We start from the raw sequence: 18,386 nt of genomic DNA, 5'->3' as shown, positions 1-18,386 counted from the left end.
TAATACCATCTTCTGATGCTTTTAGAACATCATAGTGGACGTCTGTTGTTTATGTCTGCGTAGCAACCAATTCCCCTTCTTCTGATAACATCAACTTGATTACCCATTGAGAAACCCCCACTTTCAGTCTATGTGGAGCCACAGGAATTGTCCTACTCTCTGGCTCCAAGGTGAGCACCTGATGCAGGCCTGGCCAATCACAGCATCCCATATCTCTTGCCACATGATGGGAACATGAGTGAGCGAGGTCTGACAGAATGACTGGGAAAGAGATATTAGAAAGATCTTAGCTCTCTTCTAATTAATTTATGAATTAAATACAATTTTAAACAAAATCTCAAAGGACTTTTTTTTAAAGATTTATAAAATCATTTAAAAACTTATCTGACCTACTGTATAGCACAGGGAACTATATTCAATTTCTTGTAATAACATATAATAGAAAATACTCTGAAAAGAAAATATACATATGTATGTATATGTATAACTTAATCACTTTGCTGTACATTTGAAATGAACATTGTAAATCAACTACACTTCAGAAAAATTTTTTTTAATTTATCGGGACAAATAAACAATGTTAACTATAAACCTGCAGTTGTTTATTGCTATTTTTCAAATTTTTCCTGGCTAGTGTAGTCCACTTGAATTATCAGATATTAAATATTAACGTTACAACATACAGTGTGGTATGTTACAAAACAGTCAAATAGAATATAACAGAAAACCCAGAAACGAATCACAGAATCCAAAAAACAAAATATAAAGAAATGGTGCATTTCAAATCAGTGAAGAAAGGACAGGTCATTCCTAGGGTGGTAGATACTTAGCATGTGTATTGTACATCACCCTGGCACATGCGTTGCAGACATCGCTAATCAAACATAGCACGCTTTCCAGCTGAACCCAGATATGGCTTTGGATTCTTTCCCCACATGGCACTCCAGGCAGCCCTATCAATCTATCGGACATTGCGTGCAAAGGGATTTTTGGACAAATGCTGAGACAATCAGTTAACTATTTGGAAAAGTAAATAAAGTTAAATCTCTTGCATTCCATATGCCAAAATAAATTCTATGTAGATTAAAGAGTTAAATGTAAAAAATGAAACCATAAAAGGACTAGAATAAAGCTATTGCAAAAGAGTTATTCTCAGAGAGAAGCAGAGAAGCTGTAAGATGAGGAGACATGAGTGGGAGTGGAGAGCAGTGTCCTCAGTGTTGCTTGGGTTCTAAGGCCTGGCTGCTCAGCTCTTCCTGGAGTCTTGAGACTGTCTGTATCTAGCCTTTTACATTAACTAGCTTGAATCAGTTTCTGCGCTTTGAAAACAAAAGAGCCTTGAATAAGGCATGTGCATTTTCTTTCAAAAAATTTTTTTAGTTGATCAACTGATTTCTACTAAAAATAAATAATTTGTCCAAGTCTCTTTCAGTGAAAAAATCAAAGCTTCCCATTTTCCAAGTGTGAGATGTAACATTTTACATACATGACAAATTAATTAAATTGAAAGATAAAGGACTCAACTTTTTCATCTATCCCATCATGTTTATTTTCATACAGCATTTTTTAATTTGCAAATTAAAAAAATAAGAGAGTCAGAAGGCAGTAGAAAGAAAAAAATGTTGCAGAAAAGCCAAAGTAATTTAAAATAAAATCTTCACTTCACATATTCTCAACTTGTTATATGTCAAAGCATTCTAGCAATATCTTGGGAGCCAGATCACAGAAACAAAACCAAATTTGAGTTTTGTAACTCTTTACTTTTTCTAAAAGGCCAGTCTACTGACACCATAATCACTAGCATTTTGTTCATAAACAAAATTGTCTCATGAGTTTTGTTTTCACACTGAAATCAAACACCAATGTTAAGAAGAATCAGTATATATTCTTAGAACAGCACTTCAATAAAGTAACTAAATCAACTACATTTCTCCAGACACAAAATATTAAACTCACCTGAATATACCATCACTTCTCCAGAGGAAGCCTAAAACTCCTTTCTCTAATCTAGGGGGGAAAAAATCCTTTAAAGGAAGAATATGCTCTCATGCTGTGTACTAGATGTAATGTTTATGAACTAAAATTTTTCTTCTCAATCCCCACAGCCAGCTGACATAGTTACACTGCCTAAGTGCTTTATAACAAAGCTGACGGTATAAGCTCAACGCCCTCCCAATTATTTCTACCCCCCACCTTTTTTTTTTTCTGGTAACAACTATTCTGCTGTCCCTGGATAGAAATCTCAGAGCTAATTTACTATACCCAGTCTGCCCCACATCCTGTCATTTCTTCCTTCAAAACAGTGCCTCTCAATTTTCCATTCCAACATCTCTGCGGGATCAAACGCCTGTGCTAGTAACAGAGGCTCAATGCCACAGATTCTCTACAACTTTCCAATCTTTGGGTGCACGGGCAGTCAGAAGGAGTCTGGGTAAGAAATGGTTCCCAGAGGATTCAGCTGTCAGCTGGCAAGAAATCATCTGCTCTAAAATGTTTCTTGAACTGAATCTTCCTCTCTATTCCCAGTGCCACCACCAACTCCCCCTTAAACAGTTATCACCTCTGCTCTGGATTGCTTTTCACTGCAACAGCTGTAGTTTTTCCTACCTTTGCTATTTCCTCTTTGCATTGTATCCAGTGCATCTAGTGCTGCCAACCCAAAATTCTGTTCCCATCATGTCACTTCCTGGCTCAGATATGGATTGCATCAGTTCCCCATCCCTTCTATCTCTTCAACTTCTCCCCTTCTCTGCTGGCCTTTTCTCCTTGCTGTATAAAGATGTCCCAATTCTTTCTCATTTAAAACAAAACAAAATAAAACAAAACAAAATAAAAAACAAATCACAAAAAAAAACTCCTTGGATACTTCATTTATCTCTAGTTATCATCTTTGCTTCTTCTACTTTTCTGAGAAGCTTTAAAAAAAAGTATTGTCTACTCACTGCCTTCTGCTCCTGTCCTCTGCTGAAACTGCTCTTATGAGAATTGTAACAATCTTGTTCTCTCATTACCAAATCCAACTGACTTCTTTTTCCTTCTTTACTTTCTTGGCTTCTGTAGCATCTGAAGATGCTGATTACCGCCTCCTTTTGGAAACTCTTGCCTTCCTGACTTCTAGTCCATCATTTTCTCCAGACTCTCCTCCTACCTCCTGGACCATCTCTTCCTCCACTCTCACTTTATATGGGGTTCTGCAGGGTTCCATCCTAGTCCCACTTCTTTCTTTCTCTCTCTCTTTTATATGTATATATTTAAGTATAAGTTTACAATGTTGTGTCAATTTCTGGTGTACAGTATGTTTCATACATGTACATACCTATATTCCTTTTCATATTCTTTTCACCATAAGTTACTACAAGATATCGAATATAGTTCCCTGTGCTATCCAGTATGAACTTGTTTATCCACTTCTCTTTTTAATTTGCACTCTCTCTTAATGATCACATCCACACTTATGGCATCAATTACCACCTCTGCCATAACATCTCATAAATCTTCAGCTCATTTCTGACATTTCTCTTGACTACAGACCTGTCCCTCAAACTGGCTACCAGCCTTTTGCACCAGGTTGTCACACAGGTAGCACAAATTCAACATGTCCAAAAACAAACTTCTTCTCTCCACGCAGAAATCTAGTTCCTCCCTCATTCGTTTTGGTTTCATTGTTATTTGCTTTCCCAAGCCAGAAATCTAGGCGTTAACCTCCCTCTCCTTTTCTCTCTCCCTCAGCTCTCAAACAGATCATTTGGACTTCTTGTTTCTATCTCCTAAATATTTTTTCAGCTTCATACTGTCCTGTCCAGTCTCACTATCTTTATGGTGCCACAACAGCCTAACTGCTTTCCCTTCCCTCATGTCCTGAGCTCTTACATTCCACATCTGACACTCTGGACTTCCTTCATTTAAAGAATTTTAAAACCTGGGTGGCTCCCCAGGCCTAAAACTTTTGACAGTACACACCCATCAGTAAAAATGTAAGTCTACACCCTCATCTATGAATATTCATTAATCCATATATATTATAAAACATATACAAAATATAGAAATCAAGAATGAATGAGCTAAAGATGAAAGAAATACACTAACTATATCCCTGATGAAGTCCTTCTATCATTAGCTACTATATAACTCAAAGTACAATAGTCTTAGGGTGAATTTCACTATTAATGAAAATATGTTAATCTACATTTCAAATAGTATTGCTGACAATTTCATTTTTTAGGCTGACTTCTTGACACATATGATTACCTTGAAATGTGACAAAGAGTTCCTACGAGGAGAAATGTAAGCTCTACTTTTTTGTTATTATTTGTAGTGTTAGAATTATCTCCAATCCATGGTTTCTTTGTGTAAATCTTTAAGCCACTTGTTCATTTTGTAAAGATTAATTTAGTTAAAAGCAGATAACATAACATAAATCCACTCTATCAGGCTCAAGTAAACTGCAGTAAGTTGCAGTATGACAACAAATTAGGAAGGTCACCACTTTCAATTCCTCTGCTTTGTGAAGCTTCCACTTTTCCCTCGAGACATCATCTTGTATATTGAGTGTGTAGTGACACCTTCTTCTAAGACTGAGTGAGAAAGCCAGGGTTATCTATACATTAAATATTAATAAACCTTAGACTCTTCTTTTTTTTGGTTGAAAATATAAATTCCACTTAGAGACGACTGCTTGGCACTGCATACAAGGCCCTTGATGATCTGGCTTCTGCCCATCTCCCCGGCCTGCTCTCCAGGTACACACTTCCCACACCTTTCCATGCTTCACTTCCAAGCACCAGCTACCTACCATTTTCTTTCCTTTGACCTGCTGTCTCCTTTGCACTTCTACCTCTGCTTTCAGGGCAGCATGTGCTCACCTCCTGTAAAGCACTTATCACAGCCTGCTATAACCGTTTCTTTACTAGCCCAAAGGGCAGGGCTTCTTCCCAATTTTGAATTCCCAGCATCTACCGCAACACCTTGTTTGCAGTAGGTACTTAATGTTGACTGACAGAATGAAAAAGGTCCAAATTCCTCTGGCTGGCTTTCAAGGCCTTGCATAATCTGTCTCCAATTTATCTACCCAGCTTTATTTTCCTCCCCCAGGTCCATTCCTATTCCCCTCACTTCCTATCATAAGTCATGCTCATTTCGGCTTTGCAGAGGTTACCTCCTCAACTTGGACTGCTTTCCATCTACAGAGAAGAAACTCCTTCATGCCTCAGATGATATTATCCTTTCCCCATGAAGTCACACTCCATTCTTCCATCCCGCAACTGATTACCTCTTCAGTGAACTCTTGAGTGAGTACTACACACGTCAACAGTTATTCTCTATCTGGTAGTTTTCTCTCCCCAATTTCAGTCTAAGTTTTTTGACAGCAGCAACCACATTCAACTTCTTTTGCACATTGCACATTTTACACATGATCTCTCACAACACATTGTAATATGATGATGTGCAGGAGAGGCTAGAAGTTCTGACTGGCTGTTTGTAGGTAGCAAGGGAGAACGCACTGGATTGGGTTTTTGTCCAAGTTCCACCACTGATTAGTTAGGTAACCTTAAACATACAACTTAAACCTCTCTGGTCATTAATTCTTCCTCTGGAAGATGCGATCTTACAATTTTTAAAATTCCAGGTAGCAGTTTCCCACTTGCCCAAAGGAAACAACATTTTCCTCCAAGAATCAAGAGAAATTCTGGAATTTTCAGTAACTCACTTAACATTAATGAACTTCAGTATAATCATCTACAAAACAAAGACAAACAGCCCACTACCTAAAAGGACTGTGAAACGGTCAAATGAAAAAATACACATAAGAATGCATAGATAATTTTAAAATCCTGATTAAAAACAAACTAAGGCATTATCATACAATTTGGCGGGAAACGCAAGCAAGCATTATTATTTGTTGTTCAGCTGGTTAGGACAGTGTGTTAACCTAGCCAAGGACAGTGGCTGGATCGTTGAATGACTCAGTCAGCTCAGAACAGCAGAACACTGTTCCACAGCCACTGGCTGCACCTCATCCTTATGTACAAAAATACACATTTGATCACAAAGTAAAGTAACCTTTATCCTAGAAGGACTATACAGCAGGGAATGTATCAGTTGACATTACTGAGTTTATCAGTTGAGATCTAAATTAAAGCCTGGTTACAGCTTCTAAAAACATTCTTAGAATTTTCATAACCACTCTGTATTAGAACCAATAAATTTCTCATGTTTTTCTAATAATTTGGAGGTGATATTTCAGCAAGAAGGAATATATAAGAAATAATCTGGTTACAAAGACATAGCTTCTCATATAAACATGTCTAATCATTCAAGTGAAACACGAAGAAGTGACTTAAACAAAAGGAAAAAACACAAACACAAAATGTCCTGACAATTTAGTTGTTCTTTAAGAGACAGATTAATGAACATACATGCAAAGTGTCAAAGAAAATGTAAAATATTTTTCCGAGGAGACTCTCAACTTCTCCAACATATAGTGAAGAAAGTGGCAGCATAGGAAGACTAGCTTCTTTAAATTAGCAGCCTAATAATGTCAGAAGTATTTGTTTACATGTCCCCTAACATATACAAAGAGCCAGCCATGCTATATAGAACACTCAAAATCTCAAACTATGCTAGATATAAAAATTATTTTCAATTCTGAAGTTAAATTTCATGCCAGTCCACTTCCTCTATATACCTAGACATAGTAACAGTAATTTTCTTTCCTTTTCTTTTCAGTAGACTTAGTAACAATAATTTTTGAATCATATTCGCTCAGTAAAAGGTGCTTTTCCAACAGTATTCCAATGAGAATTCCTTCAGAAATACTGATCTTTTCTCAATATCAGACCTTTAGCGGGACACTTATACTGTCCTTCCTAACCTCCTCTAGAACACTTTTCAGTGTATAGTTTAATACACATTCGTTTAGTCCATTTCATAGCCCTAAAAATATAAATTCTAGAAGCTTTCCGGACAGATTCTATTCCTAGCACACAGGATATACTAAATTCATCAAAAAGTATGGTAGAAGATCATCTCTCCCTTTTTGCTGAGAATCTGTGTGTCAATGTATATCTTAGTATCAATGCTAACAGTCAGTAGTCAAAACTACAAGCACATGGTTAATTAGCAAGTTTTAAGGGTCTGACCAATAAGTGTGAAGGAAGAGGAAAAATCAGAGGGATAGAAAACTAAATGCGTAATTTAAGGATAAAAATGTTGGCCTATATAAGAGATGACAGAAAAACAGGAAAACAAGATTAGGAAAAGATGTTTGCATGCCAGAAATACAAACTCATTCTTAACCTGTTCACCTAAAGCAAGTCTTATTCTTACCATGTATTTCTTTTCAAGTAAAATAAGAGCCTTAGATTTTAGCAACTTGTTATCCTGGCTATTCTGAGAGTGTCTTTGTTAACTTGACAAGAAGCTACACATCTTCATGACCCAGTTCTACCTTCCTCATTCAGACTTTTTCATTGCTGCTGTTTACTGCTGTATTCCCAGTCCCCAAAAAAGCTTCCAGCACATAAACTGTCATATGAATGACAACCCTGTGAGGAGGTATTGTTACCATCCTGGTTTTACAGATGAGGAAACAAAGGTGTAGCAAGGTTGAGTAACTTGCCTAGGGGTTACAAACCACTAGCCAGAGACACACCCAGGTCTGGCTGACCACAAAATCCTTATTTATACTCTGCCCTAACTGGGCAGAATGACTTCTTCACGTCTCTCACTCATGTCTTCACTGGCGGCAGCTTTCTTGTTAGGGAAAAGCTCAACTCCAACTTCCCCATCAACCTTTCCTGGGCATCCTCAACCTCTGATCCCCACGATGGCCTTCCACTGACCTCCCCCCCCCATCCTTTGTGCTGTGCCCTCTCCTGAATTCTGTTATAATAGTGCTTTTAGCCCTTTACAGTACTTATTTCTTAACTCTCTCTTATCTCAATTCCAAACTATCCTGAGGGCAGGAATCATGTACTGTCTTCAAGTGGTAGAGTTGAATAAATGTTTGATATATGAATGAAAAATCCCTAAAAATCCATGCTCCCTCAGTTCCCTAACCACAGGCAACCAGAGACTACAGATTTCCTTTGCTTGAGGGTGGCAAGGGCATGCCTGAAATTCCCTGCCCACACCACAAAAAAGCATCACTGTGCTATGCTAAGGCAGTTATTCAAGTTTTGAGACATTTAATGGAAATACCATACAGTTTCAAAATTTTAAGGGCTAAGCATAAAATCTATCTTTTAAAAGTGGCCTACCTGGTTGGGACACCAGCTCTGGATTTTAAATGTTTGACTAGTTCAATTAAATCACTGTTTTCAGTGATTTTGCATATTCTAATTAATTTTATTTTTACATCCCTTGGCTTGAAAGTGCAATTTCATACTTCCCCACACAAAAAAGAACAAAAACCACTTGTCTTTTAAAAATGGGAAAATAAAAAAGACCCTGTATGTTAGGTAAATAGGCATTCAATAAATGTTATGCTGCCATTTGTAAACCCTCCTTCTAAAAGCACATGTGACCTATTTTTAGGCTAATCAATATGGGAACGCATTTACTAGATAATTTTCATTTAACCGGTATAAATACTAGGTTCAAGTTATACTTAAACAAAAACTGGATTTTTTTTTTTAAATATGGGATAAAGAGTTGAAATGTCTGCCCATCACCACTGAGTACAAATAAATAGTACTACATTCAATATTCTGGCACTAAGAATTTATAACCAAATGCTTACTTAGCCCAATTTCAAGGTACACATTTAAGGTAACAATTTTTTTTACACACCCACCACCCAAGCCACAATCTATAATTTTTATCCTTTTATTGACACTTATTTCTGAGCAATGTTTATATTTATATCTCATTTAGCCCAACGAAAGTGAGACAGAAATAAGATTTATAAGTAGGATATTATAAAGGTGGGACACTGGAATTTCACAACTGGGGCACATTAAATCATTTACTTGCATTTGGGAAACCAACATTTTCCCAACTACTTACCAGCAGATTTGGAAAAAAATGAAAATCACTTTGCCACGCTGGATTTCTGGCCTCTCAGTTTGATGATTGGTCCCTTCATACCTCCACTCCCCACCCCTTTCCTGCTGTTCTTTCTTTGCCAGGAATACCCTCCTGACTCATCTCTGCCTGTCTACGTCCATCACTTCCTTGGAGACACAGCTCCTTAAAAATTCCTCCCTGACCAATCCAATTTCCACTACTTTCTACCTTGCACTCCCTCGGCATTTATATAGTTTGCACTACATAATCTATAACTTGTAAATCGTTTTGTATTTTTCTATCATTTCCCCAACTATACACCAAACAGAGACACACCATCTTGTACATTCTCTTCTATACAGCCAGCAGTAAATGCTTCTTGAATGACTGAATCACAGGTGAATGACGATTGCTCAAAAATTTCCGAAGTAAGAAATTGGCTTTTTCATCACATTTACAATACTCTATCACCTTCAACACGCAGGAGTCCTTCAAAATGATGAAATTTTAATTTTGCCTTAGTTCCATAAATTCATCATAAAATACCCAGGTAACAAATCACATACATACTTAAACAATAATCCTGGCTATTCAAACATAACTTGAGATTTAACATTTCAGGCTTCTAAATGCTTAAAGCCTTGAAGCAGCATGCCTGTGAATGGTAGGAAGCTGGCACCAGTCTCCTGCAAAAGGGGAAAAACTCTAGTTGGCAGTTAATGTTCAAACATGTGAGCCTCCACTGTTAAACAAGGCTCATTAACTACACAAACGTGCTGTTTCAGCTTTCTGGCTTCAATGAAGTGCTATGATCTCCTTTGGTTATTGTTGAGAGCCAATGATGAGTTAAATTCCCATAAATTAACCAGCGTTTTGGTGGTTTGCCCAAGCATCTGGTATCAGTGTGGACGATTTTTATTTTTTATTTTTTAAACAAACCCGCCCACCCCGGAGAGCCAGAAGTGAGCAATGAAAGCGCCAACCCGGCACTTTTCAGAATGCAAACGGAGACCCCTCCAGAACTCCGTTCCGCCTCCCTCTAGTTCTTAGTGTCAGTTTAGCGTGCAGAGGCGGAGCGTCAAGCGCGGCTGCTTTTTACTAAATCTCAAACGAGCTTTCCTTGAGGACTGCAAACCACACTTCGGCGGCTGCCCAACTTTTCCTGCAAGGAGCATCAGTTTTTCCATTCTCAAAGCCCCAGCAAACCGGGTCGGGGAGATCTGGGCCACTAGCAGAGGGAAAGGTAAGGACTCGGGGAAGGGGCTCGCCATGCAAAGGGGGCAGGATGGCAGAAACAAAGTGAGCGCCAGCCAGCCTAAAGCCGCCCGCCCACCCGCCCGTCACGCTCACCTTCCAACAGCACCTCCTTGCCCGCGCGCTTCAGCGCCTGCACCGCCTGGTCGTGGGTGGCCTGGCGTAGGTCGGTGCCGTTCACCGACAGGATGGCGTCTCCCAGCCGCAGCGCCCGGCTCTGGTCGGCCGCCAGTCCCGGGAAGATCTTGGAGATGAGGATCGGCATCCGGTTCTCGCGGCCGCCCTTGATGCTGATGCCCAGGCCGCCCGCCTCCTGTTTCACCACCCGCACCCGGCGCACCGGCGGTGACGCGCCCGCCTCACCACCGGAGCTCCGCGGCGGCTCGGGTGGGCTCGGGGGGCCCAGGCCGCGGCTCGGGCTCCCGGGCAGCGAGTCTCCGGCGCCGCCGCCGTTAGGGAGGCCGTTGAAGGCGGCCGCCGCGGGCCCTAGAACGGGCTCGGGCTCAGCCGTCGCTGCGTCGCCCGTCAGACTCAGGCTCTCCCCGCTCAGCTCGGCCACTACCCGGACCCAGCGCTCCCTCAGGAGCAGCTCTACCAGTCCCGCTTTGGTGGCCCGCGTCCACACCGCCATGGCCGGCCCCGCTCCCGCCGCCGCAGTCGCAGCAGCTACCCTCATTCCAATCAGGCAGCCTCGGCGCTTCCCCCTTCCCGCCCGAGGGGGCGGGCCTGGCCTCTCCCACTGTGGAGATTCATTATTCATAAGAGGCCACGCCCATCTTCCGGAGGGGCGGGGAGAGGCCGGCCGAGCCGCTTCCGGCAGGTTAAGGAGTTGTCGGCAGTCCAATGGGTTACAGCTTACCGTGGGCAGCTCAAGCAGAGTGGAGCTCAGTCTCACGTGCTCCCTCTGTTCGGCACCCTTAAACTCCTGACCTCTATCATGCAATTCACCGGTGTTGCATGGGCACGGAATACAAAATCAGCTTCGAGAGGCACTTTGCAAGTCTGCAAGACCGAGTTGCACATTCACTTTTGCACTGTTTGGTTTATTATATTACTTAATGCTCTGCCGTGTGCTCCTTTTGAGGCTGGAGATGAGCTGAATAAAACATACCGCAGCTAAGAGCTGGCAGTCTAGTTGGGGAGGAAAACGGTGAACAAAGCAACTTGATGTGATATTATGTGGTTAAGTGACATGTAGAAAACGCCCTGAGAGCAGAGTAGAAGAAACAAAATGTTGGGCCTGGAGTCAGCTTCACAGATGGAACAGTGGAAGCTGAATAGGTGGAGCAGAGGGTACTACATAAGCAAAGATCCAGAGGCATGAATCCAAGCATTTGTCACTCTGCAGCCACAGTAGGTAGGCATTGAAATATTTGCAGAATGATGGCTACTTAGGAAGATACCAGAATTGCAATGTGAACGAAGTGTAGAGTCAGTGGAGATGGCAGAATATGTGTGTAAAAAGTCTCATATAATCAAAATATTGGAGTGTTTGGACTTGAATTTGTAGCTGGCTTTCTCACCTTGGAGGCCATGTCCTTTTTAGGGTACACTATCACAGACAACAGCAAGCCACACAAATCAGGTGTCTGTGTGAGCCTGAGGCCATGTCATTTTATTGGGGCATGTGCATATATGGGCATCCTCAGAAACTGAACACTGCAAATCCTGCAGCAGCTTTCACGCAAAGACATGGGTGATGCAATCCACCTACTTCTTCCAGATTGATGGGCTCAAAGAGCTGAGGAAACTGAGGCCCAGAAAGCCAAAGACTCTGGCCCAAAGCCCACAATGAGGAAGCAGAGACTACCCAGTCAAGTCTCCCAGCCTCCTGGTCCAGACCTTTTTTTTTTTTAAAAAGTACATACCCCAACCTCAAAAATGAGGGTCCAGAAATCATGCTGCTGAGAGATCTCAAAAGCATGAGGTCAAGATGCCCTCTAACTTTTTTTTTTTTTTTTGCAGAAAAAGCCAGAGCCCCATGTTTTCATTTGGATGGATGGGGGGGGGGGGTTGCCGTCCGAGGGAGCGTGCAGCAATTCCTGTAAAAGGGGCTGTATACTTGCTTGCTCATGAAGTACATGTTGAAGCTCGTAAGCCATGTCCATGCACTACTCTATGAATGCACATTCATGTGTGGGCAGAAACTTCCAAAGAGCCTCCTATACCAGGAGTTAAAACAATAAAAATAGAGATTGGAAAGCACCCAGAGCCCAAATGAAGAAAGAATTCAAAATGAGAAAAGTATCATATGAAAAAAATCATTATAGCAGAATCCTCTTTGCAATTACTGGAGCAGGATTTTCCAGGCTGCAAATGTCAGCAGAAGCACAACCCTCCAGCCCTTTCCTAAATCAATCGCAGTGAGGCCAGCTCCCTGTTCTGGCAGGCCCCGATGTGCCCAAGTGCACCTGCAGTCCCAGTCATTTCTGGCTTTGCTCCAGCTGAGGCGTGAGCCCCTAGAGGCCTGAGTTATGTGAAATTTCTACTTATTAGAGAGCACTTGGCAGCTGATTCTTTATAGTATGAGCACTATTTTGAACACTTTTACATACATAACCACCCAGAGGTTGGGCACTTGAGAACACCTTTATTAGCAAAAGGAAAGTGCTAGAAATTCTTTCCAAAAGTGTCAAGACCTTTTGGTCCATATAGTTGGGGTAAGTCATAGATCTTCCAACCAAATAGTAAGTGAGGGCACTTACATAAGATAGCAAATTATATAACAAAATATTTAACCCTGGAAGAAGGAAGGTAATGGAGATTGCTGTTTGAATTACTTGGGAATTTTCACTTTAAAAAATTATTTTAAAATGTATCTATAAACATTTTCCAAACTATTCAGCTCTTTTTATAAGGTCCTCCATCAGAATCTGAATTAATTTTCCACATTCACTTTCATCACTACTTTCAGATTGGCCAAACTCATCCAGTCAGTGTCTCCTAATGATGCCTTGCACATTCCTGCCTCAGTCCATCCTTGCAAACACTTCTTGCCCGTTTTGACCACTTTCCTACCAGTAAGATCTCATCCCAGTTTTCCCTGTCGACCCAGTTTGCTGGGATTTTTCTCTGGAACAATTTTATTCTATGCCTCACTCATTTGCCCAAGTAGATAATAAAATACAGAAGGGCAGGGAACATCCATTGACTTCTTTTTGTTCCCCACTATTCCAAAAATATTGCCTTGCAGAGAAGGAACTCATTAAACCTGTGATTGATTGAAATTCAGTGCCTCCTGCGCTGTAGTTGTTTCAAATAATCGCTCTGAAGGTTATTGGTTCCTTGCAGAGTGAAAATTACCATCTAGGAAATCTAAAGTAGTCAGTGGAAATCTACTTACTGTGGATAATGAAATCGGAAATAAAGAGTACACATCTGTTTCCACGGTTTCCTAGGGACGGTGAGACAAGCTCAGATAATTCTTTGAACAAGCATGTTATTTTATCTACCTCTAAAAGAGGGAATGGCTGAGATAATTCTTAATAACCTTTCCTTCCAGTCACCTATCAATACGTATTCTCCTCCACTCAAGCTATTATCTGTTTTCTCAGAACAAGGCAGGTATCATTGGTACTTCAAAATGAGGTAGGAGGGTTAGATTAACTCTCTCAGTTCCACAATTTCCTACAATTCTATGACTCAGGCTCTGATGCTACGCTCTCTCAAAAGCCAATGGTCTTTTTTTTTTCCCTCCCTCATAGCAGATGTACAATATAGCATGGCAATTAAAAGCACAAGGTTCAAATCACAGTTTGGCCATTTACTACTTGTAGGACAGTGGGTTAAGAAGCTGAGGTCATGGGCCTCAGTCTCTCCTTCAGGAAACTTCGGAGACCCTCTACTCAAAGGCTGGTTGTAAGCACTGAGTGGGATGATGTCTGCAAAACGCTTAGTAGCACTGTACCTTTCCCATTAAAAGAACCTGCTGCTGTTATTATTACCTGTTGACCTTTAGCAGTAGTTAACAATAAAACCTTTGGTAGAAACTCTCGGACTAAGAGTCTATACTTTATCTAGGAATGAGCCTGCCATAATACTATTTGATTCCAGGTTTAAAGGGCAGATGGCCAAATTAATTTCAGTGACAAACAGATCTTGTATAAAGCTACACTTTGGCTGAAAGGGAATACATACTGCCAAGAGCCTGCCAAAGGACAGAATCAGTGGATCTGGGGCTGCTTCCAAAGTTTGAGAGTTGTGTAATTTCATAAGGAAGGAGGGCCCCAGGCAAAATTGCAGCCCTTAGCAAGCCTGAAGGTCACTACCACAAAGGTGGCCTGATGCCAGAGAAACAAAAGCAAGAGCTGCTCAGCTACTACTGAAGAAGAGGCCAGAGGGAGAAATAAGCTTGTAAGATAACTCATCCAACATTCACCTTTGAAAAAGTATCCACGCCTAACTCTTCCCAGTTAGAAGACAGTGAGATCCATTGTCCCTTTCAACACAGTACTACTTTGCCTTCCAGGAGAAATATCCTAAAATGTGTTTTTCTCCCCAGCACAAACATGAAGTGAAAGAGGAAAAGGTGCATATATCCTTTAGCTGATGCAAGCACATTTTAGAATTCATCCAGCCAAGATAAATTACTATCCATCTGAAACCTACAAAAATGGATTAACTATCTCATGCATTATAACTATGAAAAACCACATCTGCTAACCACATTACTAATGAGAAGCAGCTGGTGACAGCTTTGTAGCTCTATGACTTTCTTTTTAGGAAAATATTAGCAAGGACATAATAAGCAGGTTAGTTTCATTGAACTCACTTACTTATTGAAACTCAACAGTGTTTTTTATTGACAATCATGGAAATTACATAATTTCCCATGAAATTCAAATAAGGTCCAAAAATAAAAATCTACTTTCCTCTAACAACAGTTCTAACATAATTTCCAGTGCCTCACAATAACACTTGAAGTCTTACAGTCAGCTTAAACTCTCATTCCTTCATTTGCCATTGAACACCAAATCATGTTTATTGTTGCCTGTGGCACTTCCAGGCCTTCGTCCCATAGCTTTAACTTCCTCCTGAGTCAATTAATACACACAGCCAGTTGGGGAGGGATCATGGATCCTTTTGGGAATCAGATGCATGCTGTGGACACACCTCAGACAAATGCATATTTGTGCAAAATTCCGCATTCAAACTTGGGGGCTCACAAAGCCCCTGGAGCCCTCCAATAGACTGTTATGGGCTGGATTGTCCCTCCCTCAAAATTTATTAGGTTGACGTTCTGACCCACAGTACCTTAGAATGTGACTGTATTATATGGTCTTTAAAGAGGTATTTAAATTAAAATGAAGTCTGTTACGTCAGCTGTAGCAAACAGAAACCCCAGGTCAAGAACCTACACAACAGCCTGTTTTTTTTGCCTCCCTTCCGGTCTCTTCTGCCCCTAACTTGCACAAATGGGCATTTTTACTGTGCTATTCCTTTGCATCTGAGTGGTTCACAACTATGTCTTCCACTGAATGATAATTCTTAACCAGACTTCAAGGCCCACTCCTACCTGGTCTTATTTCTCTTTATCCAAATCTACTTACTCTTTTCCACATGGTTTTCTAAGCTGCTTACCTTTCCTCTGTGGAAACCACTCTACTCTTACCTTTCCTAGGAACCTCACCTGGTTCCTAGTCATTATCAACTAAGGAAGCTGTCACCCTGCAGGGGCCGGCGTTCCTGACTGAGCTATGCACGCTCTCAGTACTGTGGTAGCCCTGCCTGCCCTTCGGCCTCATTTTCATCCTGGAACTTCTGGCAAACCCTTGGACAGGCTCTGCTCCAGATCTTTGCACTGAGAATGCTGCAGGAAGGCCTCTTTTCTTCTTCCTTCCACCTTGCTAATTACGACCCAATTCTCAAGAACTATCTCCACCTTCAGTCTACTGGTTAGGTGCCCCTTCTCTGTGCTCATCTCTAGTGTTGGTCAGCTTGTTTCTCTCCCAACTAGGCAGTGAAGTTCTTGAGGGCTGAGATCATCTTCCATCTGTATAGCATATAGCAGGCATTCCACAAATGTACGTTAAGTGAGTATTTAGTTCCAAAGATAAAGGACTGACACTGAGCTAAGCCTTAATATCTAGATCTGTGCTGTCCACTAGCCATGTGGCCATTAAAATTAAAGTTAAAATTCAGTTCCTTTGTCACACTAGCCACATTTCAAGTGCTCATCAGCCACATAATGGCCACTGTACAACACAGATACAGAACATTTCCACCACTACAGAGTTTAATTGAACACAGTACTGATCTACATCATAAAATGCCCTGAAATAAGAAAGAAGACAACACATTAGGAAAAAAAGAAGAGGTCATGCAACTTACACAATTAGCCAAACAGCCAAAAGACAGAAAAAAAGTTATTAGCAATCTCATTAGTAAATAGGGAAATGAAAAATAAAATAAGATACTAATTTTCACCCATGAAATGGGCTAAAACTAAAATCTATCACTACATTGGCAAGATATAAGGAAATGAGTGTTTTCAAATACTGCTGATGGACGTACAGCCACTCCAAAGGGCAACTAAAAGTGAAAGAAAATGAGCACAATAGGAGCCAGTAATTCCACTCCCAGAATTCACCCTAGAGAAACACTCTCATGTGAGCATGAGCAGACAACATACTAGGTTGTTCATTACAACACTCTCTATGGGTTCCACACAACACTGCCCACAGAAAACACTCTTATAGCTAAATCAAGCGCTTATCCAGAGTAAGAGATGCTTGAACACCTTCTCTGCAGCCTGTGAAATGGAAAATCCTTTGCATACCATGTCTGCTAATCATATTTACCATTGGGTCCCTACAGCCAAGAGATAGTGGGGAAATGATTCTAAGAATGCCACCTTGGCTTCTAATAAACCATTGTGTGCCCATGGGGAAAAATCACCTCCTTCTCTTGGGCTTCATTTCCAGGAGTATAAAAATACGGCCAAGAGGCACATAGGTTTTTTCAGAAAACCCTGCTTCTCCCCAACCCCCAACAACCTGAACAGCTCCACTTTTTATCTGTATCATATATTTCAGTTCAGAATAAAGCTTTAAAACCCTCCAAACTAGATGATCTCTACCTTTCTTCCAATATTCCAAGATTTTAGTTTCTCTCAATCTTATCTGTGGTAATCTCCATGGTAAAGGGTAGACTAACCATTCAGAGATCAGATTACTAGCTACTATGTGAAAAAAAGTGCATTTTTAAAGGATTTGAGTCAGGTTAGCAAAAAAAGACCTTTCTTAGGTTGGTCTCAGATCAAAACTTTTTTGTAGAACTGAAGTATAAGCAGCAGTCTGCAAAATGCCTGCACAGAAACAAAATGCATCCATTTAGGTTACACAAAGCCCAAAAGTAAAATCACCCTAAAACACAGGCACCAAAGTGTCCTCTTATTTAAAACTGCTTTGCCTTCCCTTCCCACAATTTCTCTAACTTGCCCCAATCAGTTTCTGCTTCATTTGTTTTCAAAGTTCTCCACTTAGGAAGAATTTCAAGGCCCAAAGCTTTTACTTCCCATACCATTTATGGAAGTCCAAATCACTGGCTGGAAATGTGGCACAGGAATGCTTTCTACTTTCAGAAAGTTTTACTTCTTCACTCAGATGATGTGTGAGCCCTCTCTGTCAGAACTACACCCGCCACAATCCACAAGGTTCCAGTGTATGTTTAAAGTTAAGTAAATCAAGTCTTAAACTAGATTCCAGTTAATGAAGAGTCTCTGAATTTATACCTCTACAGTCAGTGAAAAGCAAGTGAGTTAATATTTAAGGCATGCTAGCCTCCCGCTGGTCATATCCAATGTAGATCGGTGACTTGAACTTTGGTTTCAATCACACTAAAGACCTAAAACATTTCTTAAGAAGGGCAGGAGGGGGAGGGTATAGCTCAAGTGGTAGAATATATGTTTAGCACGCACACGGTGCTGGGTTCAATTCCCAGTGCTGCCTCTAGTGATAAATAAATAAACCTAATTACCCCCCCTAAATAAATTAAATTAAAAAAAAAAAAGGAAGGGTAGGATCTCCCAGTCTACTGAAAGTCTGCATTAGCCCAGTCTAATGCACATTGGGAAAATATGTCTCACTGAGAAAATTCATTCAAGAGAAAAGGAAAGTTATTTTACA

At 40.7% G+C, this 18,386-nt stretch overlaps 1 protein-coding gene across 3 annotated transcripts in view; it reads right to left on the bottom strand.

The window, feature by feature from the left end:
• Positions 1 to 10,985, bottom strand: part of SNTB2 (syntrophin beta 2) — an 89,191-nt gene extending 78,206 nt beyond the window's left edge. For all 3 annotated transcript variants that reach the window (XR_012075741.1, XM_006203741.4, XM_072967624.1), the window contains exon 1: positions 10,357 to 10,985. Coding sequence is in view for 2 of the 3 variants with exons in the window: in XM_006203741.4 (XP_006203803.2) it covers positions 10,357 to 10,936 (580 nt within the window). In the remaining variant the exon portion in view is untranslated. The remainder of the gene's footprint in view (positions 1 to 10,356) is intronic.
• Positions 10,986 to 18,386: the final 7,401 nt, after the last annotated feature.

The sequence above is a fragment of the Vicugna pacos genome, chromosome 9 (assembly GCF_048564905.1).
Source record: "Vicugna pacos chromosome 9, VicPac4, whole genome shotgun sequence".
In the NCBI taxonomy this organism is placed as follows: domain Eukaryota; kingdom Metazoa; phylum Chordata; class Mammalia; order Artiodactyla; family Camelidae; genus Vicugna; species Vicugna pacos.
The sequence above is the reverse complement of the archived record's forward strand: the minus strand, read 5'-3'. Positions and strand labels throughout refer to the sequence as shown.